This window comes from Anas acuta, chromosome W (genome assembly GCF_963932015.1).
Source record: "Anas acuta chromosome W, bAnaAcu1.1, whole genome shotgun sequence".
Taxonomy (NCBI): domain Eukaryota; kingdom Metazoa; phylum Chordata; class Aves; order Anseriformes; family Anatidae; genus Anas; species Anas acuta.
Window position 1 is genome coordinate 214,315 of NC_089016.1, and position 12,240 is coordinate 226,554.

General features: G+C 68.6%; 1 protein-coding gene across 1 annotated transcript in view; it reads left to right on the forward strand.

Annotated features, from left to right (window-relative positions):
* Positions 1-12,240, forward strand: part of LOC137847448 (collagen, type I, alpha 1a-like) — an 85,856-nt gene that overhangs the window by 12,831 nt on the left and 60,785 nt on the right. The window contains exons 8-9 of the mRNA XM_068665718.1: positions 1,374-1,872; positions 3,446-4,509. Of these exons, the coding sequence (XP_068521819.1) occupies positions 1,374-1,872; positions 3,446-4,509 (1,563 nt within the window). The remainder of the gene's footprint in view (positions 1-1,373; positions 1,873-3,445; positions 4,510-12,240) is intronic.

A 12,240-nucleotide genomic window follows, 5' to 3' on the forward strand; every position in this document is an offset into this window, starting at 1 on the left:
CAGCTAAAGCAAAGCGGCCAGGCAGTCAGCCGCACTGAGTGGCACAGGTGGCGATCCTCTCACGGCCGAGCAAGAACCTCTGACGTCAGAGCGAGCGGCGGCACGAAGCAGCCGGGGTCCGCTCTCTCCCCCCGCCCCCTCCCTCCTCGTGGAGCCACCAGGTCTACTTCTCCCTCCTCCTCCCCGCTGTCTCCCCCTTCCCCCGCCCCCTCCCTCCTCGTGGAGCCACCAGGTCTACTTCTCCCTCCTCCCCGCGGCGCCGGCTCCTCTCCCCCTCTTTTCCCCCCGCCCGCCGCACCGCAGCCCCGCCGAGCAGTTGGGCGGGGGGGGCGGCGAGAGGGGCAATCCTCCTAGCTCGTCGCCGGCCGCTCTGCTCGGCGGGAAGCCGGCGCCACACGTAGGCGAGGGGGGTACGCATTATTCCGGGCACGGAGCTTCAAGCCGGCCGGTCGTCAGGCTCCCGCCGAGCCCGTGTCCCGGCCGGCGGGCAGCTAGATCGCGCGGGAGGGAGGGAGGGAGGGAGGGAGGGAGGGAGGGAGGGAGCAGAGCGACGAGCTCGCGCCCGCCTCCAGCGTTTTTTTCCCCGGGCGGGCCCCGTCCGGGGCGCAAAGGCGGGCGGGCGGGCGCTGCCTCGCCTCCCGCGACGGTCGGCTCCGCGGCCGGGGCGGATCGGGCTCGGAGTCGGCTTCGGGCTCGCGCTTCGGCTCGGGCTCGCGGGCTCGCGAGGGCAGCGGCTGTCCGCCGCCCGCGGCCCCGTCCGTCTACACGGCGCTTCCCCGCCTCGCGGCGATCTTGAGCTCTGACCCGCTTCTAGGCTGGCTGCTGGGGAAGACCGGCGTGGCAACGGGGAGAAGGGGGGAAGGGAGGGAACGAAAAGAGGTGTATTTGTGAATGAATGAATGAATGAATGAATGAATGAATGAAGGAAGGAAGAGTGAAGGAGTGAACGAATCGATGGATCGATCGATCAGCCAAGGAATCGATGAAGAAAGGAATGAGAAAGCAGAAGGGAAGCAAAGAGAAGGGCGGGGGAAGAAAGCGCAGGGCTCCAGGAAAGCGCGTAGGCAGGCGCCGTTAGCTGACGGCCGCCAGCTCTCCGATCGTCGTGGTGGTGGGTGAAGTGGCCAGGTGAATCCCCTGCCCTCCCTCTTCTTCCCCCTCGATCCCCCCCCCCAGCCTCGATCCGCCAGGTGTAGGCAGGTGCCGTCAAGGCGAGGAGCTGAAGCGGCACACAGTCCGTTGGCGAGCGGGCGAGCGGGCGGGCGAGCCCGTGTGCCGGCTGTAGGCGGGACACGGGCGCGCGCCTCCCTTGGAGTGCCGTGCAGAGCGTACGCGGGGGGGCGGAGGCGCGCTTCGCTCCGACGGGCCGCCAGGTCTACCCGCCGTCGGAAAAGCGCTGCCGCCGGCCCCCGAAGGGCCGCCAGCTCAAGCCAGCCTTCGGAAAGGAGCCCGTCTGCCCGCGGCAGCCTCGGGCGGGCCTCGGCAGGGCCGCCAGGTCTACCCAGCCGTCGGCAAAGGAGCCCGTCTGCCCGAGGCAGCCTCGGCCGGGCCTCGGAAGGGACGCCAGGCAGGTCTATCCAGGCACGACAAAGCGAAGCCGTCTGCCCGCGGCAGCCTCGGTCGGGCCTCGGAAGGGCCGCCAGGTCTATCCAGGCACGACAAAGCGAAGCCGTCTGCCCGCGGCAGCCTCGGGCGGGCCTCGGCCGGGCCGCCAGGTCTACCCGAGAACGCCAAAGCCAAGCCTATCTGCCCACGGAAGCCTCGATACGGCCGACAGGTCCCCGTCCGAGGCCGCGGGACGAGCGCCCCCCCGGCCTCGTCTATGGCGCTCGCCTCCCTCGGCGGGGCCGTCCCTCCACCTTCCCGAACGGCGTCAGGTCTACCCGTGGCGCCCGCGCCGATGGGGGGGGGTGGGAGAGGGAGGGGGAGCTGAGGAGTGGAGGGGTGGGGGAGGTTTTGAAAGACGGTAAGGAATGACAGGATTCCTAAAGCTACAGCAGAAAACAGGCAACGGAACAAACTAATAACAAACATAAAGATAACAGCATTTATTTTCCAAAGCAGCTAAAGCAAAGCGGCCAGGCAGTCAGCCGCACTGAGTGGCACAGGTGGCGATCCTCTCACGGCCGAGCAAGAACCTCTGACGTCAGAGCGAGCAGCGGCACGAAGCAGCCGGGGTCCGCTCTCTCCCCCCGCCCCCTCCCTCCTCGTGGAGCCACCAGGTCTACTTCTCCCTCCTCCCCGCTGTCCTCCCCGCCCCCTCCCTCCTCGTGGAGCCACCAGGTCTACTTCTCCCTCCTCCTCCCCGCTGTCTCCCCCTTCCCCCGCCCCCTCCCTCCTCGTGGAGCCACCAGGTCTACTTCTCCCTCCTCCCCGCGGCGCCGGCTCCTCTCCCCCTCTTTTCCCCCCGCCCGCCGCACCGCAGCCCCGCCGAGCAGTTGGGCGGGGGGGGCGGCGAGAGGGGCAATCCTCCTAGCTCGTCGCCGGCCGCTCTGCTCGGCGGGAAGCCGGCGCCACACGTAGGCGAGGGGGGTACGCATTATTCCGGGCACGGAGCTTCAAGCCGGCCGGTCGTCAGGCTCCCGCCGAGCCCGTGTCCCGGCCGGCGGGCAGCTAGATCGCGCGGGAGGGAGGGAGGGAGGGAGGGAGGGAGGGAGCAGAGCGACGAGCTCGCGCCCGCCTCCAGCGTTTTTTTCCCCGGGCGGGCCCCGTCCGGGGCGCAAAGGCGGGCGGGCGGGCGCTGCCTCGCCTCCCGCGACGGTCGGCTCCGCGGCCGGGGCGGATCGGGCTCGGAGTCGGCTTCGGGCTCGCGCTTCGGCTCGGGCTCGCGGGCTCGCGAGGGCAGCGGCTGTCCGCCGCCCGCGGCCCTGTCCGTCTACACGGTGCTTCCCCGCCTCGCGGCGATCTTGAGCTCTGACCCGCTTCTAGGCTGGCTGCTGGGGAAGACCGGCGTGGCAACGGGGAGAAGGGGGGAAGGGAGGGAACGGAAAGAGGTGTATTTGTGAATGAATGAATGAATGAATGAATGAATGAATGAATGAATGAATGAATGAATGAAGGAAGAGTGAAGGAGTGAACGAATCGATGGATCGATCGATCAGCCAAGGAATCGATGAAGAAAGGAATGAGAAAGCAGAAGGGAAGCAAAGAGAAGGGCGGGGGAAGAAAGCGCAGGGCTCCAGGAAAGCGCGTAGGCAGGCGCCGTTAGCTGACGGCCGCCAGCTCTCCGATCGTCGTGGTGGTGGGTGAAGTGGCCAGGTGAATCCCCTGCCCTCCCTCTTCTTCCCCCTCGATCCCCCCCCCCAGCCTCGATCCGCCAGGTGTAGGCAGGTGCCGTCAAGGCGAGGAGCTGAAGCGGCACACAGTCCGTTGGCGAGCGGGCGAGCGGGCGGGCGAGCCCGTGTGCCGGCTGTAGGCGGGACACGGGCGCGCGCCTCCCTTGGAGTGCCGTGCAGAGCGTACGCGGGGGGGCGGAGGCGCGCTTCGCTCCGACGGGCCGCCAGGTCTACCCGCCGTCGGAAAAGCGCTGCCGCCGGCCCCCGAAGGGCCGCCAGCTCAAGCCAGCCTTCGGAAAGGAGCCCGTCTGCCCGCGGCAGCCTCGGGCGGGCCTCGGCAGGGCCGCCAGGTCTACCCAGCCGTCGGCAAAGGAGCCCGTCTGCCCGAGGCAGCCTCGGCCGGGCCTCGGAAGGGACGCCAGGCAGGTCTATCCAGGCACGACAAAGCGAAGCCGTCTGCCCGCGGCAGCCTCGGTCGGGCCTCGGAAGGGCCGCCAGGTCTATCCAGGCACGACAAAGCGAAGCCGTCTGCCCGCGGCAGCCTCGGGCGGGCCTCGGCCGGGCCGCCAGGTCTACCCAGCCGTCGGCAAAGGAGCACGTCTGCCCGAGGCAGCCTCGTTCGGGCCTCGGAAGGGCCGCCAGGTCTATCCAGGCACGACAAAGCGAAGCCGTCTGCCCGCGGCAGCCTCGTTCGGGCCTCGGAAGGGCCGCCAGGTCTATCCAGGCACGACAAAGCGAAGCCGTCTGCCCGCGGCAGCCTCGTTCGGGCCTCGGAAGGGCCGCCAGGTCTATCCAGGCACGACAAAGCGAAGCCGTCTGCGCGCGGCAGCCTCGGGCGGGCCTCGGCAGGGCCGCCAGGTCTACCCAGACGTCGGCAAGAGCCCGTCTGCCCGCGGCAGCCTCGTTCGGGCCTCGGAAGGGCCGCCAGGTCTATCCAGGCACGACAAAGCGAAGCCGTCTGCCCGCGGCAGCCTCGGTCGGGCCTCGGAAGGGCCGCCAGGTCTATCCAGGCACGACAAAGCGAAGCCGTCTGCCCGCGGCAGCCTCGGGCGGGCCTCGGCCGGGCCGCCAGGTCTACCCGAGAACGCCAAAGCCAAGCCTATCTGCCCACGGAAGCCTCGATCCGGACGACAGGTCCCCGTCCGAGGTCGCGGGACGAGCGCCCCCCCGGCCGCGTCTATGGCGCTCGCCTCCCTCGGCGGGGCCGTCCCTCCGCCTTCCCGAACGGCGTCAGGTCTACCCGTGGCGCCCGCGCCGATGGGGGGGGGTGGGAGAGGGAGGGGGAGCTGAGGAGTGGAGGGGTGGGGGAGGTTTTGAAAGACGGTAAGGAATGACAGGATTCCTAAAGCTACAGCAGAAAACAGGCAACGGAACAAACTAATAACAAACATAAAGATAACAGCATTTATTTTCCAAAGCAGCTAAAGCAAAGCGGCCAGGCAGTCAGCCGCACTGAGTGGCACAGGTGGCGATCCTCTCACGGCCGAGCAAGAACCTCTGACGTCAGAGCGAGCGGCGGCACGAAGCAGCCGGGGTCCGCTCTCTCCCCCCGCCCCCTCCTTCCTCGTGGAGCCACCAGGTCTACTTCTCCTTCCTCCACGCTGTCCTCCCCGCCCCCTCCCTCCTCGTGGAGCCACCAGGTCTACTTCTCCCTCCTCCTCCCCGCTGTCCTCCCCGCCCCCTCCCTCCTCGTGGAGCCACCAGGTCTACTTCTCCCTCCTCCTCCCCGCTCTCCCCCTTCCCCCGCCCCCTCCCTCCTCGTGGAGCCACCAGGTCTACTTCTCCCTCCTCCCCGCGGCGCCGGCTCCTCTCCCCCTCTTTTCCCCCCGCCCGCCGCACCGCAGCCCCGCCGAGCAGTTGGGCGGGGGGGGCGGCGAGAGGGGCAATCCTCCTAGCTCGTCGCCGGCCGCTCTGCTCGGCGGGAAGCCGGCGCCACACGTAGGCGAGGGGGGTACGCATTATTCCGGGCACGGAGCTTCAAGCCGGCCGGTCGTCAGGCTCCCGCCGAGCCCGTGTCCCGGCCGGCGGGCAGCTAGATCGCGCGGGAGGGAGGGAGGGAGGGAGGGAGGGAGGGAGGGAGGGAGGGAGGGAGCAGAGCGACGAGCTCGCGCCCGCCTCCAGCGTTTTTTTCCCCGGGCGGGCCCCGTCCGGGGCGCAAAGGCGGGCGGGCGGGCGCTGCCTCGCCTCCCGCGACGGTCGGCTCCGCGGCCGGGGCGGATCGGGCTCGGAGTCGGCTTCGGGCTCGCGCTTCGGCTCGGGCTCGCGGGCTCGCGAGGGCAGCGGCTGTCCGCCGCCCGCGGCCCCGTCCGTCTACACGGCGCTTCCCCGCCTCGCGGCGATCTTGAGCTCTGACCCGCTTCTAGGCTGGCTGCTGGGGAAGACCGGCGTGGCAACGGGGAGAAGGGGGGAAGGGAGGGAACGAAAAGAGGTGTATTTGTGAATGAATGAATGAATGAATGAATGAATGAATGAATGAATGAATGAATGAATGAATGAAGAGTGAAGGAGTGAACGAATCGATGGATCGATCGATCAGCCAAGGAATCGATGAAGAAAGGAATGAGAAAGCAGAAGGGAAGCAAAGAGAAGGGCGGGGGAAGAAAGCGCAGGGCTCCAGGAAAGCGCGTAGGCAGGCGCCGTTAGCTGACGGCCGCCAGCTCTCCGATCGTCGTGGTGGTGGGTGAAGTGGCCAGGTGAATCCCCTGCCCTCCCTCTTCTTCCCCCTCGATCCTCCCCCCCAGCCTCGATCCGCCAGGTGTAGGCAGGTGCCGTCAAGGCGAGGAGCTGAAGCGGCACACAGCCCGTTGGCGAGAGAGCGAGCGGGCGTGCGAGCCCGTGTGGTGGCTGTAGGCGGGACACGGGCGCGCGCCTCCCTTGGAGTGCCGTGCAGAGCGTACGCGGGGGGGCGGAGGCGCGCTTCGCTCCGACGGGCCGCCAGGTCTACCCGCCGTCGGAAAAGCGCTGCCGCCGGCCCCCGAAGGGCCGCCAGCTCAAGCCAGCCTTCGGAAAGGAGCCCGTCTGCCCGCGGCAGCCTCGGGCGGGCCTCGGCAGGGCCGCCAGGTCTACCCAGCCGTCGGCAAAGGAGCCCGTCTGCCCGAGGCAGCCTCGGCCGGGCCTCGGAAGGGACGCCAGGCAGGTCTATCCAGGCACGACAAAGCGAAGCCGTCTGCCCGCGGCAGCCTCGGTCGGGCCTCGGAAGGGCCGCCAGGTCTATCCAGGCACGACAAAGCGAAGCCGTCTGCCCGCGGCAGCCTCGGGCGTGCCTCGGCCGGGCCGCCAGGTCTACCCGAGAACGCCAAAGCCAAGCCTATCTGCCCACGGAAGCCTCGATCCGGACGACAGGTCCCCGTCCGAGGTCGCGGGACGAGCGCCCCCCCGGCCGCGTCTATGGCGCTCGCCTCCCTCGGCGGGGCCGTCCCTCCGCCTTCCCGAACGGCGTCAGGTCTACCCGTGGCGCCCGCGCCGATGGGGGGGGGTGGGAGAGGGAGGGGGAGCTGAGGAGTGGAGGGGTGGGGGAGGTTTTGAAAGACGGTAAGGAATGACAGGATTCCTAAAGCTACAGCAGAAAACAGGCAACGGAACAAACTAATAACAAACATAAAGATAACAGCATTTATTTTCCAAAGCAGCTAAAGCAAAGCGGCCAGGCAGTCAGCCGCACTGAGTGGCACAGGTGGCGATCCTCTCACGGCCGAGCAAGAACCTCTGACGTCAGAGCGAGCGGCGGCACGAAGCAGCCGGGGTCCGCTCTCTCCCCCCGCCCCCTCCTTCCTCGTGGAGCCACCAGGTCTACTTCTCCTTCCTCCACGCTGTCCTCCCCGCCCCCTCCCTCCTCGTGGAGCCACCAGGTCTACTTCTCCCTCCTCCTCCCCGCTGTCCTCCCCGCCCCCTCCCTCCTCGTGGAGCCACCAGGTCTACTTCTCCCTCCTCCTCCCCGCTGTCTCCCCCTTCCCCCGCCCCCTCCCTCCTCGTGGAGCCACCAGGTCTACTTCTCCCTCCTCCCCGCGGCGCCGGCTCCTCTCCCCCTCTTTTCCCCCCGCCCGCCGCACCGCAGCCCCGCCGAGCAGTTGGGCGGGGGGGGCGGCGAGAGGGGCAATCCTCCTAGCTCGTCGCCGGCCGCTCTGCTCGGCGGGAAGCCGGCGCCACACGTAGGCGAGGGGGGTACGCATTATTCCGGGCACGGAGCTTCAAGCCGGCCGGTCGTCAGGCTCCCGCCGAGCCCGTGTCCCGGCCGGCGGGCAGCTAGATCGCGCGGGAGGGAGGGAGGGAGGGAGGGAGGGAGGGAGCAGAGCGACGAGCTCGCGCCCGCCTCCAGCGTTTTTTTCCCCGGGCGGGCCCCGTCCGGGGCGCAAAGGCGGGCGGGCGGGCGCTGCCTCGCCTCCCGCGACGGTCGGCTCCGCGGCCGGGGCGGATCGGGCTCGGAGTCGGCTTCGGGCTCGCGCTTCGGCTCGGGCTCGCGGGCTCGCGAGGGCAGCGGCTGTCCGCCGCCCGCGGCCCCGTCCGTCTACACGGCGCTTCCCCGCCTCGCGGCGATCTTGAGCTCTGACCCGCTTCTAGGCTGGCTGCTGGGGAAGACCGGCGTGGCAACGGGGAGAAGGGGGGAAGGGAGGGAACGAAAAGAGGTGTATTTGTGAATGAATGAATGAATGAATGAATGAATGAATGAATGAATGAATGAATGAATGAATGAAGGAAGAGTGAAGGAGTGAACGAATCGATGGATCGATCGATCAGCCAAGGAATCGATGAAGAAAGGAATGAGAAAGCAGAAGGGAAGCAAAGAGAAGGGCGGGGGAAGAAAGCGCAGGGCTCCAGGAAAGCGCGTAGGCAGGCGCCGTTAGCTGACGGTCGCCAGCTCTCCGATCGTCGTGGTGGTGAAGTGGCCAGGTGAATCCCCTGCCCTCCCTCTTCTTCCCCCCGAAACCCCCCCAGCCTCGATCCGCCAGGTGTAGGCAGGTGCCGTCAAGGCGAAGAGCTGAAGCGGCATAGCCCGTTGGCGAGCGGGCGGGCGGGCGGCGAGCCCGTGTGCCGGCTGTAGGCGGGACACGGGCGCGCGCCTCCCTTGGAGTGCCGTGCAGAGCGTACGCGGGGGGGCGGAGGCGCGCTTCGCTCCGACGGGCCGCCAGGTCTACCCGCCGCCGGAAAAGCGCTGCCGCCGGCCCCCGAAGGGCCGCCAGCTCAAGCCAGCCTTCGGAAAGGAGCCCGTCTGCCCGCGGCAGCCTCGGCCGGGCCTCGGCAGGGCCGCCAGGTCTACCCAGCCGTCGGCAAAGGAGCAGGTCTGCCCGCGGCAGCCTCGGGCGGGCCTCGGAAGGGCCGCCAGGTCTATCCAGGCACGACAAAGCGAAGCCGTCTGCCCGCGGCAGCCTCGGGCGTGCCTCGGCCTGGTTGCCAGGTCTACCCGAGCACGCCAAAGCCAAGCCTATCTGCCCACGGAAGCCTCGATCCGGCCGACAGGTCCCCGTCCGAGGCCGCGGGACGAGCGCCCCCCCGGCCGCGTCTATGGCGCTCGCCTCCCTCGGCGGGGCCGTCCCTCCGCCTTCCCGAACGGCGTCAGGTCTACCCGTGGCGCCCGCGCCGATGGGGGGGGGTGGGAGAGGGAGGGGGAGCTGAGGAGTGGAGGGGTGGGGGAGGTTTTGAAAGACGGTAAGGAATGACAGGATTCCTAAAGCTACAGCAGAAAACAGGCAACGGAACAAACTAATAACAAACATAAAGATAACAGCATTTATTTTCCAAAGCAGCTAAAGCAAAGCGGCCAGGCAGTCAGCCGCACTGAGTGGCACAGGTGGCGATCCTCTCACGGCCGAGCAAGAACCTCTGACGTCAGAGCGAGCGGCGGCACGAAGCAGCCGGGGTCCGCTCTCTCCCCCCGCCCCCTCCCTCCTCGTGGAGCCACCAGGTCTACTTCTCCCTCCTCCTCCCCGCTGTCCTCCCCGCCCCCTCCCTCCTCGTGGAGCCACCAGGTCTACTTCTCCCTCCTCCTCCCCGCTGTCTCCCCCTTCCCCCGCCCCCTCCCTCCTCGTGGAGCCACCAGGTCTACTTCTCCCTCCTCCCCGCGGCGCCGGCTCCTCTCCCCCTCTTTTCCCCCCGCCCGCCGCACCGCAGCCCCGCCGAGCAGTTGGGCGGGGGGGGCGGCGAGAGGGGCAATCCTCCTAGCTCGTCGCCGGCCGCTCTGCTCGGCGGGAAGCCGGCGCCACACGTAGGCGAGGGGGGTACGCATTATTCCGGGCACGGAGCTTCAAGCCGGCCGGTCGTCAGGCTCCCGCCGAGCCCGTGTCCCGGCCGGCGGGCAGCTAGATCGCGCGGGAGGGAGGGAGGGAGGGAGGGAGGGAGGGAGGGAGGGAGGGAGGGAGGGAGCAGAGCGACGAGCTCGCGCCCGCCTCCAGCGTTTTTTTCCCCGGGCGGGCCCCGTCCGGGGCGCAAAGGCGGGCGGGCGGGCGCTGCCTCGCCTCCCGCGACGGTCGGCTCCGCGGCCTTTGCGGATCGGGCTCGGAGTCGGCGTCGGGCTCGCGCTTCGGCTCGGGCTCGCGGGCTCGCGAGGGCAGCGGCTGTCCGCCGCCCGCGGCCCCGTCCGTCTACACGGCGCTTCCCCGCCTCGCGGCGATCTTGAGCTCTGACCCGCTTCTAGGCTGGCTGCTGGGGAAGACCGGCGTGGCAACGGGGAGAAGGGGGGAAGGGAGGGAACGAAAAGAGGTGTATTTGTGAATGAATGAATGAATGAATGAATGAATGAATGAATGAATGAATGAAGAGTGAAGGAGTGAACGAATCGATGGATCGATCGATCAGCCAAGGAATCGATGAAGAAAGGAATGAGAAAGCAGAAGGGAAGCAAAGAGAAGGGCGGGGGAAGAAAGCGCAGGGCTCCAGGAAAGCGCGTAGGCAGGCGCCGTTAGCTGACGGTCGCCAGCTCTCCGATCGTCGTGGTGGTGAAGTGGCCAGGTGAATCCCCTGCCCTCCCTCTTCTTCCCCCCCGAACCCCCCCCCAGCCTCGATCCGCCAGGTGTAGGCAGGTGCCGTCAAGGCGAAGAGCTGAAGCGGCACAGCCCGTTGGCGAGCGGGAGGGAGGCGGGCGAGCCCGTGTGGCGGCTGTAGGCGGGACACGGGCGCGCGCCTCCCTTGGAGTGCCGTGCAGAGCGTACGCGGGGGGGCGGAGGCGCGCTCGCTCCGACGGGCCGCCAGGTCTACCCGCCTTCGGAAAATCGCTGCCGCCGGCCCACGAAGGGCCGCCAGCTCAAGCCCGCCTTGGGAAAGGAGCGCGTCTGCCCGCGGCAGCCTCGGGCGGGCCTCGGCCGGGCCGCCAGGTCTACCCGAGAACGCCAAAGCCAAGCCTATCTGCCCACGGAAGCCTCGATCCGGCCGACAGGTCCCCGTCCGAGGCCGCGGGACGAGCGCCCCCCCGGCCGCGTCTATGGCGCTCGCCTCCCTCGGCGGGGCCGTCCCTCCGCCTTCCCGAACGGCGTCAGGTCTACCCGTGGCGCCCGCGCCGATGGGGGGGGGTGGGACAGGGAGGGGGAGCTGAGGAGTGGAGGGGTGGGGGAGGTTTTGAAAGACGGTAAGGAATGACAGGATTCCTAAAGCTACAGCAGAAAACAGGCAACGGAACAAACTAGTAACAAACATAAAGATAACAGCATTTATTTTCCAAAGCAGCTAAAGCAAAGCGGCCAGGCAGTCAGCCGCACTGAGTGGCACAGGTGGCGATCCTCTCACGGCCGAGCAAGAACCTCTGACGTCAGAGCGAGCGGCGGCACGAAGCAGCCGGGGTCCGCTCTCTCCCCCCGCCCCCTCCCTCCTCGTGGAGCCACCAGGTCTACTTCTCCCTCCTCCTCCCCGCTGTCTCCCCCTTCCCCCGCCCCCTCCCTCCTCGTGGAGCCACCAGGTCTACTTCTCCCTCCTCCTCCCCGCTGTCTCCCCCTTCCCCCGCCCCCTCCCTCCTCGTGGAGCCACCAGGTCTACTTCTCCCTCCTCCCCGCGGCGCCGGCTCCTCTCCCCCTCTTTTCCCCCCGCCCGCCGCACCGCAGCCCCGCCGAGCAGTTGGGCGGGGGGGGCGGCGAGAGGGGCAATCCTCCTAGCTCGTCGCCGGCCGCTCTGCTCGGCGGGAAGCCGGCGCCACACGTAGGCGAGGGGGGTACGCATTATTCCGGGCACGGAGCTTCAAGCCGGCCGGTCGTCAGGCTCCCGCCGAGCCCGTGTCCCGGCCGGCGGGCAGCTAGATCGCGCGGGAGGGAGGGAGGGAGGGAGGGAGGGAGGGAGGGAGGGAGCAGAGCGACGAGCTCGCGCCCGCCTCCAGCGTTTTTTTCCCCGGGCGGGCCCCGTCCGGGGCGCAAAGGCGGGCGGGCGGGCGCTGCCTCGCCTCCCGCGACGGTCGGCTCCGCGGCCGGGGCGGATCGGGCTCGGAGTCGTCTTCGGGCTCGCGCTTCGGCTCGGGCTCGCGGGCTCGCGAGGGCAGCGGCTGTCCGCCGCCCGCGGCCCCGTCCGTCTACACGGCGCTTCCCCGCCTCGCGGCGATCTTGAGCTCTGACCCGCTTCTAGGCTGGCTGCTGGGGAAGACCGGCGTGGCAACGGGGAGAAGGGGGGAAGGGAGGGAACGAAAAGAGGTGTATTTGTGAATGAATGAATGAATGAATGAATGAATGAATGAATGAATGAATGAATGAAGAGTGAAGGAGTGAACGAATCGATGGATCGATCGATCAGCCAAGGAATCGATGAAGAAAGGAATGAGAAAGCAGAAGGGAAGCAAAGAGAAGGGCGGGGGAAGAAAGCGCAGGGCTCCAGGAAAGCGCGTAGGCAGGCGCCGTTAGCTGACGGCCGCCAGCTCTCCGATCGTCGTGGTGGTGGGTGAAGTGGCCAGGTGAATCCCCTGCCCTCCCTCTTCTTCCCCCTCGATCCCCCCCCCCAGCCTCGATCCGCCAGGTGTAGGCAGGTGCCGTCAAGGCGAGGAGCTGAAGCGGCACACAGC